The following is a 13,413-nucleotide window of genomic DNA, read 5'->3' as shown; positions in this document are numbered from 1 at the left end:
GCCGGCGGTCTGGTGATGGCCGCTGGGCTGAAGACCGAAGTCTCCAGCCCAGTGGGCATCACCGCCCTGGCGGTCGGAGTGGAGAAGTGGCGGATGACCATGGTGGTAATCGCCATGTTTATAATTCCATTTTTTTTTTTGCAGGCCTGTTGGCAGTATTACCACCACTTCCCCCCGCCCACCAGGGTCGTAATGAGGGCCTAAATGTTTAAGGCCTTTTGCTCATGCTAACTTAATAAATCAGACAATGCATGTTCAGAATACATGATTGTTAGTGCATGTTGCAATGATAAAATGAAGGGAGCAAATTTAAATGAAACGTGAATATGTGCAATTTCGATAAAGCTATAAAACTCAAAATACATGGATATAAATGTAAATGAGTACTACAATTTGGCATGTTAAAGTCAAACATTAGAACACGTGCATATATGAATCTCTAGTCCTCTACTATGAATACACCTTCAGTAATAAAATTTGTATGCTTCACTTTACATTAGTGACGTTAAAGTACACAATATATCTATACATGTTGTTGATTACATTGTCAAGTTACTTCTGTAAAGTACAAGGGTGCAGACATAACTAAGCCATAGCATTCCTAACAATTCTCTGTGCCATTGGCCACTAGTTATGACAGAAACCTTAAGATGGCTTTTGATTTCTCAGGGGCTCTTCAAGGAGCTCATTGATTGTCCTGTTAAAAAAGGGCTGTCAGTTAAGTGCAGGTTTTCCAGCGTAATGTGAAACAGAGGTTTGATGAACATCTGGGGAGATGAGGCTAAGGGCCACCAGGAGCTGGAACTGGCGTCTGCAGTGCCATGACTCTAGGCAGCATCACCACATGTATCATTGCACTGTCAGAAGGACAGAGAGGAGGCTGGAGCTTCTACCGCATCCGTCCCCTGGCACTGCCAGAAGCAGGTGCCAGCTGGTGCACTTCCTGGAGATCCTGGTGACGTCCCATGGTGTGTTATGTCTGCCTTGACTCCTCTGTACATGGAGCCTTTGGATTGCTGCATGAGTAGGAAAATCTAGGGTGCAGTATGTCGGTCTCTCTGAAGTCTACAAGTATATTAGTAAGAGGATCTTGGTCCTGTTCGCTCTCTCACAGATTCAGTAGTACCCAAGAGAAAAGGTAAGGATAACGGATAATAGGAGCAGAGTCACTGTTGTGTACCCCTTTCAGCTGAAGTGAGACTTCAGAGTCGCTTTGCTATTATTGTATCATCCTCCTTAAAAGTGAAAGACAAAAGAGTTTGATTAATAACTTTTTAATGCGGTTGATGAACCAATGGCAGGTCTTTTGTGTGTTGCCCCCTGACTCTGGGATTCTTTTTCTTTAAAGGTGATATCATGGGGTCGGCGTTGCAGAACCTTGGAAATTTGATTCAGATGCCATATGGCTGTGGGGAGCAGAACATGCTGACGTTTGCCCCCATTATCTACGTCTTGCAGTATCTGGAGAAAACGGGGCAGCTGACGATATTAATAAGGACCACTGCTGAGGGATACTTGACCAGCGGTAGGTGGACCATTTGAAGCTGGGTACTTCAGAAGCAAGTTGAACCCAGGGAATGTGTAAGCAGGACCATGAGGGATAGATAGAGCTACTGTGAAAGAGGCCACCAAGAGCCAATGACATTTCAAGGAAATCAAGCCTAGGTTTTTAAGTAGAAGTGCTCAGCAGACTATGATCCAGTCAGGAAACCTGGCCAGGATGAGATGCCAGTGGTGCTTGGAATGTTTTAACTAGTGCACAATCTGTTCATGTGTGACTGATTCACAGTGGTATTGGTGGCAGGCCTTCCATAATGATTGACATTTTAAGATAGAGTTCTAGGAAACGTTAGCATCATTGAGTATAAAAGGTCATTTGTGTAGCTTAAATCGTACTTGAGGAGGACGGAATCCCCTACCCCTAGAGTACATGCAAATGTGCATGTTGGCAATAGTCAAAGTATACATTTATAGCAACATGTACCTATTTGCTATCTGTGCCTCCCGTTGGGATAGGGATCTTTCTATGAAGAGTTTGAGGCAGTCGGTCAGCTCTTGCGGTGAAGAGCCGATGTCTTTTTTTTGCAAATTTTACCAAGGGTGTCCCTTCACAGTGTAGGAACTGAGCTGCTCCCCCGGTTTGAATGGAAGAGCTAGACTGTCTGCTGTTAGTTAGAAGCTAACGTCTGACAAAATGTTGGCCCTGTCAGCCAGGAGAGAAACACCTTGATGTGAAATTTCACAGCACATGTTCTTGCATTCATCAACTACATTTCAGTCTTCTTCTTGTATTTCTTCAGGGTATCAAAGAGAACTGAACTACAAACACAACGACGGTTCCTACAGTGCGTTTGGTGAGAGCGACGGAGATGGTAACACATGGTGAGTACCTGAAGGCCTTTAAAATAAGCAAACCCCATATTTACTGCCATTGTCTGATTAAAGAAATAAGATTTAAGATAACATAGATCAAAATGACCACTCATGGCCTTGGTCTCAATGGTGGACTCACAGGAAATCACATAATATGACATTTGCTGCTGCTCTTATGACATAGCAGGTGGGTTTAAAACATGTGACATAATGAGAAATAAATTATATGGCATAAATGAGTAACTTTGAAGTAATATAACCAGCCTTAACCTCAATATCCCATATTGGTGCAGCAAACATAGCAGTTCATTGCAGTGTTGTTCGTCAACATACCAGGCGCCTCAAGGCATGTATTTTCAAGCTACTGTTAGGTCCATGAAGGCCTTTTATTCCACCGGGCGTTTCCCTGGTGGGCTGGAGGAACTTGGAAGCTGGCTTTGAAAGCCCCAGGTGGCTGAAGGAGCCTCTCTCTCAGGGGCATATTTATGAGCCCCTTGCGCCACCTTGTGCCACATTAGCCTAATTGTTTTTACGCTAATGTGGCGTTAGTTTGGCAAAAATGCTGCACAATTTACAAAGTGGCGCAATGCATGCATTGCGCCACTTTGTAAACCTTATGCCTGCGCTAGGCATAATGTATGCAAGGAGGGCGTTCGAGCGCTAGGAGGCCCAGAACAATGGCGCAGTGGAAATCTATGAGATTCCATTGTGCCATTTTTAGTGTTGTTTTTAACACCTACTTAAGGCAGAGGGGAACACATAGTGAAGGAGCCACCTCAACCCGGTTCCAGGACACCACGTGCAGAATACAAAGCGTGAGTGAGAAAGGAATATAAAAAAATTACTGAAACTCCCAGTCAAGATTCCAGAACATTTCACTGACCAGTGTGACACCCCACATGCTGTTGGTAAAATATTCTGGGATGCTGGTGGCCCTGACAGCCAGGTTCTCTGAAGTGAGGGGACATTACCTGACATAGTCTGCAACAATCTGCTGAAGGAGATGTAGATCTGCTTCAAATGTATGTTTGCCTTTCCATTATAAATACACTGCGGAACAGAGACTTACAAATGGAAAATAGTCCCTCATGCTTGGCAACACAAGCGCTCTATAGAAGGCGGAATGATACACCAAACAGGAATAATCCTGCTGGACCCCAAAGCCCCTTCAGTGTATAATGTAGATTTTCCTAGTAGATTATGAAGGACAGTCTTAATTTTATTAAAGACATGGAGGCTCCTATTATGCTTTAGTCTTTTCTTTATTTCAAACAGCAGCTGCAGTCAAGAATAAAACTACTGATCCCATAAGGCGAACAAACGTAGCCAATGGGAAACAGGAGGTCATTCAATGTAATACACCAATCACTGACAAGCAGTCCTAGTAATACCTATCTTGACTGAGAACAGCCCTCTTTTCCTGTGCGAGATTAATAAGAAACAAATAATGGAATAATGGAACAACAAATACAAATTGCCATGCAAATCGATAACACTTCTTGTTGAATGAACAAAAGTCCAGAAACAAAGTCCGGCAGTCTCCATGGATCTGAAAGCTGAGTGTTTCCGAGAGCAGGTGAGGTTGGTATCCTTGTAGGTGGAGGATTGAAGAAAGGATCTCTAAGAAGAGGTCTGTTGAGTCGTTGAAGATGCTGGAAGGGAGGGAAATAAAACAAGAGCGTCAGTCTTTGTAGAGGCGGGCTAATACTCGCCTCCGTGTCTTTAATAAAATTAAGATTTTCCTTCATAATCTACTAGGAAAATCTACATTTTATGGCAAGACCGGAGGCTATTATTATGCTATTTTAAGGCACATCGATAACATTTAATGAGGCATGTTGTATTGGTTTACAGTAAAAAACTCTAAAAACATTATCATTAGATCAGTCAGCCGATCTGAGAATATCCTCAAGGCGAGAACCAGCCCAGAAAGCTTTGGACGCCATGGCTCCTCTAGCTGAATGGGCACCGAAGGTAGAGGTATCTATTCCAGCAAGGGACATAATCCAACAGACCCAACGAGCCAAGGTGGGAGAGGACACAGGCTTAAAAGGTTTTCTGAAGGAAATGAGGAGTTGGGATGCAGAGGAGTTTCTCAAACCGGCTGTCTGTTGTTCGTAGACTTTCAAACATTGGCCTACACATAACTTAGGGTGATCAGGAAAAAAGGGATAAAAAACTGATGACAGATTAGTTTTAGTACATTGAAAAGATCACCTGATGGTGTAAATTGACGAGCTTTGATATCTAAAGTTCTAACATCAGATAAGCGTTTGAAAGAAACAAGGCATAAAAGCATGGTGAGTTTAGCAGATAGCTGTTTTAAAGATAACATTGAATTGTCCGGCTAGGAAATGAAAAGGTTCAATACAGCATTTACATCCCACAATGAACTGTATTTAGGTTTTGGAGGATTGGAAACTTTTACTCCCTTTAAAAGACGGCAAACCAACGGATGCTCTCCAACCGGTTTTCTCTGGATGTAAGAGTGGGAGGCTGAGATCGCAGATCTGTATAGGTTGATAGTACGAAAGGACTTACCTTTACTGGCCTCTGTGGCCAGGAAATTGACAACCAGAGTTACATCGGTAGTAAAGGGATCAACCTGTTTTTCCACACACCAGATGTGCCAGAGAGACCAAGCTGATCTATATGCTTTCTTTGTTCCTGGAGCTCGTGCCAGGTTGATGAAGTTTGAAGCTTCTGCCGAAATAGGTAGGAGAGATTGGGATTCCCCCATATTTTCCAAGCCAAAAGGGAAAGGACATTCTGAAGAATCAGACTGTGGCGGAGGCCAAGGGGGTTGGTCAAGAGATCTGGAAACGAGAGAATTAAGAATGGAGAGTCAATTGACAGTTCCAAGAGAGTGGGGAACCACACTCGGGAATGCCAGAAAGGAGTTATGAGAACTAAAGTGGCCTGTTGACGTCTGACCTGTGCTAGTACTCTGGAAATCATGATGAAAGGAGGGAAGGCATAATTGAGGGCGGATGACCAATCCTGAGAAAACTCATCGAAGGCAAGAGTTAGTGGATCTGGGTGCCAGCTGAAGAACTGTGGCAGTTGTGTATTGAGACGGGACGCAAAAAGATCTATGTGGAAAGGACCCCATTTGTTAAGTATGGCCTTGAACACTTGTGCGTCGAGCTTCCAATCGCTGGAGTCCCGGAAGTGGCGAGAATGCCAATCTGCTACCAAATTGAGATTGTCCGGCAAATACTCTGCTTGGACTGAGATTCTGTTTTGAAGACAAAACTCCCAAAACCCTTTTGCTAATTTCGCTAAAGGCTTGGATTTTGGTTGATGTAACAAACTGTGGAAATGTTGTCCATTCTGAGGAGTACCGAACAACAAACTCTGGCCCTCATTACAACCCTGGTGGTCAAAGACTGCCAGGGTTGTGTTGGCGATCGTACCGCCAACAGGCTGGCGGTACAATTTGCCATATTTTGAACGTGGCGGTAGTGCCGCGGTCACACCGCCGGGACCGGCGGTTTTCCGCCATCGTTGTCCCGGCGATAATATCCCCCAGGGCAGCGCTGCTTGTAGCTCTGCCCTGGGGATTATGACTCCCCTTCCGCCAGCCTTTCCATGGCGGTAGAGATTGCCATGGACAGGCTGGCGGGAAGGGGAGTCGCGGGGCCCCTGGGGCATGGGCAGTGCAGGGGCCCCCAGGCACCGCCCCACCACCGCAGACAGTGAAAAGCGCAATGGGTTCAGCTCCAAGTAAATTATCAATCTGATCTCTCGAGCACTAAGAACGACCACTATCGGTTTCATTCGTTTTGTGAAGCACCATGGAGCGGATGACAAGTTACAGAAGTGAAGTGGAATGTCTGATTGGACCATTGGAATTGGAGAAATTTCTGTGAATCTGAGTGCATGGGAACCGTGAGGTACGTATCCTGTAGGTCTAGGCGCACGATCCAGTCTCCTTGAAGCAATGAATCCCTGAGATGTAGAATAGTTTCCATCTTGAAGCGATATACTACAAATTGATTGAATTGTTTTATATTGATAACCGGACAAATCTTTTTGTTCTTTTTATGAACTAGGAAGACTGAGCTGACAAAACTTGAAGGGTCTAGAGAGCAAGGGGCAATTGCCTTTTTATGTAGAAAGATTGAATTTCTAAAGTGACTGATTTTGTCATTTGTACAGAAAACTGAGGAGGATGAGGGAAACTTGACTGAAAAGGCTCTGAGAAGAGCTCGATAGCATAACCCTGAACTGTATTTAAGAACCAGGGATCTGCTGTGAGCTCTCGCCATTTTGGAAGGCACAGCAAAATACAACCCTCCACAACAGGAAGATAAGAATGTTGACTTACGGGGTTGAGCAGAGAATCTGGAATCGGGATTTCCTTTGCTTCTGAAGCCCCTGTTCCTTTGGGGATAGAATTGCGGTCTGTACTCCAGGTAAGAGTTATTGCTGTAAAAACCGCGGGAACCTTGGTTGGGATAAGTACAGCCGGCAAAGCGGTTCCTGCCTCTGCCGGCCCTGACGAAAACCCGTGCTGAAAACATCTTTTTCAGGGACTGTTGTGCCTTGTCGAGAGGCAAACGCTGCGGCGTATTTACTCAGCTCTTTAATGAAAGAGTCACCAAAAAGTAAGCCTTAAACCTTAACACTAGGGTCTGAGCCAGCTAGGTTAACCAATTTGGGATCAAGTTTAAGCAGCAGTCCCTTCCTGCGTTCATGGGTAATGGACAAGTTTGCATTCCCAAGTAAACATAAGGCACGCTGAGCCCACAAAGATAGATCCATAGGATCAACCGTAGAATGTTCCAGCCGGGCTGATTCGGCCATGTCGAAAATATGGGTTAAAGGCACCACAGTGTCTAAAAGTTTGTCTTGGCAAGTAGATAAAGCTTTGTCAACTCCTTTGCGAAGGTCTTTGCCAAATTTGGTAAAGAAAGTAATTAGGGACGAATCAATGATAGGTGTTGTAGTGATCTTTGAAGGTAGGGCTGGACGGGGATATTCAGTCTTAAGTTTCGCCTGTACCTGTTTGTCCAAAGGAGTACATAACCTGGACGTTACATAATCCGCCACATGGTCAGTGGGAAACCACTCGGTAGAATGCGGATTTTGGATGTCGTTTGGGTCAAACATTGGATCCCTTTGTGCATCCATTATTTTGCATGACCCTGAAAGTTCTTGATTTCTGGATTTGGCTTTTTTGTGAAGAGGAGAATTCCTTGTCGGAATTATCCGAATCTGAGTGACGGTCATGCATCTCGTCATCTGGGTCCAATATTTTGGAAATAATAATGGGGGAAGATATATGTTTTGATTTAATCGTGCATTCTTTTGAAGGTCTAGATAATAATAACCCCTCCTTTGAAGGAGGCCTTTGAGGACCCACGTCATCTCTGTCCTTTGTAAGACATTCTCACCACCCAACAGCGTTGGTTTAGAATTTTTTGAAGGGCCAGGATGCTTTCTGCTATCCCCCGCAGACTGGGCCAGCATGGTTTTTGAGACCAATTTGATGACAGAATTTTCCAAATTTTTAGACAATTTTTCCCATGAAGCTGAAACAGCTTGTACAACCGACAATTGTATGAAATCATTTAAATTATCTTTAAGGACTTCCTCCTCCTCCTGAATTATCTGAGATACAGGGGAGCTGTCCATGGTGGCAGCAAAATAGAATGTGGGAAGTCTAGAGAGAAATAGGGAAAGGAAAGGGTTAAATTCCTCACATGCATGAGGAAAGAGGCTAGGCTCTGCCTAGGGGTGGGGAAAATACACCAAAAATGAATGGCAAGGAGCTCCGTGAACAAGCAGTGTGCTAGACGCTGATAAAATCAGCACCCGAGTGAAAATACTAGGAAATGCAGGTGAGAGATATCAGGAGTATCATGAGTTTGTTTTCCCCTCAGCGACCGGTAAAAATATGGCGACCGCGCTGGGGGGAGAAACAGGCAGTTAAATATGAAGTACGCGATGCGAGGCGCGAGTATAGAATGCTGCTACAAGCCGACTGAAATCAGCGAGAGCACTAACAAAGCAAGTATGAACGCGAGGAGTCTAGCAGCACGAGAAACACGTTGTAAACCACATTCACAAAATGAAATAATAATAAATGCAGAGAAATAATAACTATCTTGACTGCGAGCAGCAAGAAAAGAGGACTGTTCTCAGTCAAGATAGGTATTATTAGGACTGCTTGTCAGTGATTGGTGTATTACATTGAACTACCTTCTGTTTCCCATTGGCTACTTTTGTTCGCCTTATGGGATCAGTAGTTTTATTCTTGACTGCAGCTGCTGTTTGAAATAAAGAAAAGACTAAAGCATAATAGGAGCCTCCTGTCTTGCCATACAATTTTTAAGAAATGGTGACAGTCAGTCTTATGCTGTGAAGCTAGACCTAATAAAACGTGTATTGTCCGTTGGATATTGTATACTTCTTCAATCACCTTACTGACCAGTAGACGTATCTCTGTACACCTCCCCAATTATTAAAAACCAGTAATATGTCATTCCCAAATTTTGGTGTTGCAGATGGGCGACTTTGTTAAGAGTTCTGTGCCCTTAATCTAAAGCCGGTAACCAATATATTTTTGAATATTTTTGGAAGCACATTAAAAATTGCCTGTTTAATTAATCAGTGTATTCAGGTGTGTTTGGGGTAGTTTCTGAGCTTGCTGCGCAGCTAGGCTCGGTTCAACAGTGCCAAGAAACCCTTTGGGGTGAATGTGTGCGCTGGTTCACAGATATACTTTTAGATAGTTTGACATACACCTGTGCTGCAGGTTCAAAAAAGTATACTTCAGAGTGAGTATAATGGGTACAGACTCCAGCTTGGCCCAGATGTTGGTGCATGGGGAGCTGGGGCCAGATTTGTCACTTTTATGTGTAACGCAACATAGCAAGACAACGTGCTGCCCTCCATGAAAAGGAGATGGCAGGTATGTGCCACATCTATCAAGAAATGGCACATTCCTGCTCTCTGTCTGCCTTGGTACACAATCTGCTGCCTAGTGCCAACGCAGGTACCCTTGTGCTGTGGTGCACAGGTTCCTGCATTGTAGACAGGATTGTTTATGTGCAGGAAGAGACACCTTCCTGCACAAAAACAATCCTCTGAGCCTATGTACTCTTTCTAAGTACCCTGCAGATGCCTTTTCGGAATGTAAGCCAGCACAGGCTCCATGCTGGGCTGCTGACAGTTCATCTAAATACTTACACTGTTGCGTAGTAGCAGTGGCATAGGGACCCCCCAACCTTAGCAGCATAAGCAGAGCTACTAGGCTTGTTGGGCTGAGGTTCTGTTTAATCATTAACTGGTTGTTTATGGTTCTCTTATTTCTGCAAATACAATGCTCATAAATAACACTGTTGGAGAATAACATGAGAGGATTGTGGGCCTTGAGCAGGTAGGCACAAGGAAAGAGAAATAGGGGAAAAAACAAAGAGAGAGAAAAAAAAAAAGAGCAAGAGAGTGAAAGGTAATAAAAAAACAAGGGCAGGAGAAAAAGAGGTAGATAGAAAGGGGAAATACATATTGGGAGGAGGAAGGGGTGGTAACAGGAAGGGAGGAAACTTGAAAGAAAAGGAAGACAGAAAAACATAGAATGGATGTTTGAAAAAAATGACTGAATAGAAAGGTGAAAGGATGAATACATGGAAGGGTATAAGGTTGGATGGAAGAGTGAAAGGAAGGACAAAGAAGCAAGGGAAACGAGAATGGACAGAGCAAGAAGAGTGACAGGATGGGTGGGTGAAGGGACATATGGCTGGATACTTGAATTGGTGGATTAAAGGATGTGTGGATGAGTGCATGGATGGCTAGATGCTTGGATAACAATATAATGGAATGGGAATGGATGGATTGATGGAAAAGTGAAGGGATGGACATATGGATGGATGATGAAGAGATGGGAGGTTGGATGAATGAATAGAATGTAAGGAGGGTGAATGGTTGAAAGGAGCTCTTCTAATGCATATTAACTTTGCTTGCTCATTTGCTCTGTGATTAGAGATAGTTTCAAGTGGGGGAACCTGGTATTTTCATTTTCTGGCTAACCTCTTGCGGAGGTATGTATAATCAACGTCATAAAAACAGAGCATGCCCAGGCAGCAGTGCACTGCAAAGCCTGAGCTGCCAGCACCCTTGCAAAAGTTTTAGTCCCCTTAAATGAGTGGATATGTGGAGAGCTAGCACACACCAGCTTAAATTAACCCCTAATTGGTTACCTCTATCTCACTCTCTTTTTACCACTACTTCTCAGTTCCTGACCTGCTAGTTCACACTGTGCCCCATGCATGATTGTCCATCTTCACACAGGCACATGGCAAGGACCCTACCTCACTTGTGAATCACTTGGGAAGCTCAGTACCTCAAAGTTATAACTTACACAACAAGTGCTTAGTGTAAAGAAATGGCTCCCTGTTGCAGTTACCCCCCACTTTTTGCCTGATACTGATGCTAACTTGACTGAGAAGTGTGCTGGGACCCTGCTAACCAGGCCCCAGCACCAGTGTTCTTTCACCTAAAATGTACCATTGTTCCCACAATTGGCACAACCCTGGCACCTAGGTAAGTCCCTTGTAACTGGTACCCCTGGTACCAAGGGCCCTGATGCCAGGAAAGGTCTCTAAGGGCTGCAGCATGTCTTATGCCACCCTAGGGACCCCTCACTCAGCACAGACACACTGCTTGCCAGCTTGTGTGTGCTGGTGGGGAGAAAATGACTAAGTCGACATGGCACTCCCCTCAGGGTGCCATGCCAACCTCACACTGCCTGTGGCATAGGTGAGTCACCCCTCTAGCAGGCCTTACAGCCCTAAGGCAGGGTGCACTATACCACAGGTGAGGGCATATGTGCATGAGCACTATGCCCCTACAGTGTCTAAGCAAAACCTTAGACATTGTAAGTGCAGGGTAGCCATAAGAGTATATGGGCTGGGAGTCTGTCAAAAACGAACTCCACAGCTCCATAATGGCTACACTGAAAACTGGGAAGTTTGGTATCAAACTTCTCAGAATAATAAACCCACACTGATGCCAGTGTTGGATTTATTAAAAAATGCACACAGAGTGCATCTTAGAGATGCCCCCTGTATTTTACCCAATTGTTCAGTGCAGGACTGACTGGTCTGTGCCAGCCTGCTGCTGAGAGACGAGTTTCTGACCCCATGCGGTGAGAGCCTTTGTGCTCTCTGAGGACAGAAACAAAGCCTGCTCTGGGTGGAGGTGCTTCACACCTTCCCCCTGCAGGAACTGTAACACCTAGCAGTGAGCTTCAAAGGCTCAAGCTTCGTGTTACAATGCCCCAGGGCACTCCAGCTAGTGGAGATGACCGCCCCCTGGACACAGCCCCCACTTTTGGCGGCAAGTCCAGGAGAGATAATGAGAAAAACAAGGAGAAGTCACTGGCCATTCAGGACAGCCCCTAAGGTGTCCTGAGCTGAGGTGACTCTGACTTTTAGAAATCCCCCATCTTGTAGAAGGAGGATTCCCCCAATAGGAATAGGGATGTGCCCCCCTCCCCTCAGGGAGGAGGCACAAAGAGGGTGTACCCACCCTCAAGGACAGTAGCCATTGGCTACTGCCCTCCCAGACCTAAACACACCCCTAAATTCTGTATTTAGGGGCTCCCCAGAACCTAGGAAATCAGATTCCTGCAACTTACAAGAAGAAGAGGACTGCTGAGCTGAAAACCCCTGCAGAAGAAGAAAGAAGACACCAACTGCTTTGGCCCCAGTCCTACCGGCCTGTCTCCTGCCTTCTAAAGAAACCTGCTCCAGCGACGCTTTCCCCAGGACCAGCGACCTCTGAATCCTCAGAGGACTGCCCTGCTTCAAGAAAGACTAGAAACTCCCGAGGACAGCGGCCCTGTTCCAAAAAGACTGCAACTTTGTTTCAGAGGAGCAGATTTAAAGACCCCTGAAATCCCCGCAAGAAGCGTGAGACTTGCAACACTGCACCCGGCGACCCCGACTCGACTGGTGGAGAAACAACGCTACAGGGAGGACCCTCCGGCGACTCTAAGACTGTGAGTAACCAAAGTTGTCCCCCCTGAGCCCCCACAGCGACGCCTGCAGAGGGAATCCCGAGGCTCCCCCTGACCGCGACTGCCTGACTCTGAAATCCCGATGCCTGGAAAAGACCCTGCACCTGCAGCCTCCAGGACCTGAAGGATCGGAACTCCAGTGCAGGAGTGACCCCCAGGAGGCCCTCTTCCTTGCCCAGGTGGTGGCTACCCCGAGGAGCCCCCCCCTTGCCTGCCTGCACCGCTGAAGAGACCCCTTGGTCTCTCATTGAAAACCATTGGAAACCCGACGCGTGTTTGCACACTGCACCCGGCCGCCCCTGCGCTGCTGAGGGTGTACTTTTTGTGCTGACCTGTGTCCCCCCAGGTGCCCTACAAAACCCCCCTGGTCTGCCCTCCGAAGACGCGGGAACTTACCTGCTGGCAGACTGGAACCGGGGCACCCCCTTACCTCCATTGAAGCCTATGTGTTTTGGGCACCTGTTTGACCTCTGCACCTGACCGGCCCTAAGCTGCTGGTGTGGTGACTTTGGGGTTGCTCTGAACCCCCAACGGTGGGCTACCTTGGAACCCAATTTGAACCCCGTAGGTGGTTTACTTACCTGCAAGAACTAACATTACTTTACCCCCCCAGGAACTGTGAAAATTGCAGTGTCCACTTTTAAAATAGCTATATGTGTTTTATGTAAAAAGTATATATGCTATTGTGATTATTCAAAGTTCCTAAAGTACTTACCTGCAATACCTTTTAAATGAGATATTACATGTAGAATTTGAACCTGTGGTTCTTAAAATAAACTAAGAAAAGATAATTTTCTATACAAAAACCTATTGACTTGGAATTGTCTCTGAGTGTGTGTTCCTCATTTATTGCCTGTGTGTATGTACAACAAATGCTTAACACTACTCCTTTGATAAGCCTACTGCTCGACCACACTACCACAAAATAGAGCATTAGTATTATCTCTTTTAGCCACTATCTTACCTCTAAGGGGAACCCTTGGACTCTGTGCATGCTATTCCTTACTTTGAAA

General features: G+C 45.5%; 1 protein-coding gene across 2 annotated transcripts in view; it reads left to right on the top strand.

The window, feature by feature from the left end:
• LOC138303675 (alpha-2-macroglobulin-like protein 1) overlaps positions 1–13,413 on the top strand; it is a 599,538-nt gene that overhangs the window by 423,185 nt on the left and 162,940 nt on the right. For both annotated transcript variants that reach the window (XM_069242992.1, XM_069242993.1), the window contains exons 24-25: positions 1,349–1,525; positions 2,301–2,382. In XM_069242992.1, the coding sequence (XP_069099093.1) occupies positions 1,349–1,525; positions 2,301–2,382 (259 nt within the window). The remainder of the gene's footprint in view (positions 1–1,348; positions 1,526–2,300; positions 2,383–13,413) is intronic.

This window comes from Pleurodeles waltl, chromosome 7 (genome assembly GCF_031143425.1).
Source record: "Pleurodeles waltl isolate 20211129_DDA chromosome 7, aPleWal1.hap1.20221129, whole genome shotgun sequence".
NCBI classification, from domain to species: domain Eukaryota; kingdom Metazoa; phylum Chordata; class Amphibia; order Caudata; family Salamandridae; genus Pleurodeles; species Pleurodeles waltl.
The sequence above is the reverse complement of the archived record's forward strand: the minus strand, read 5'-3'. Positions and strand labels throughout refer to the sequence as shown.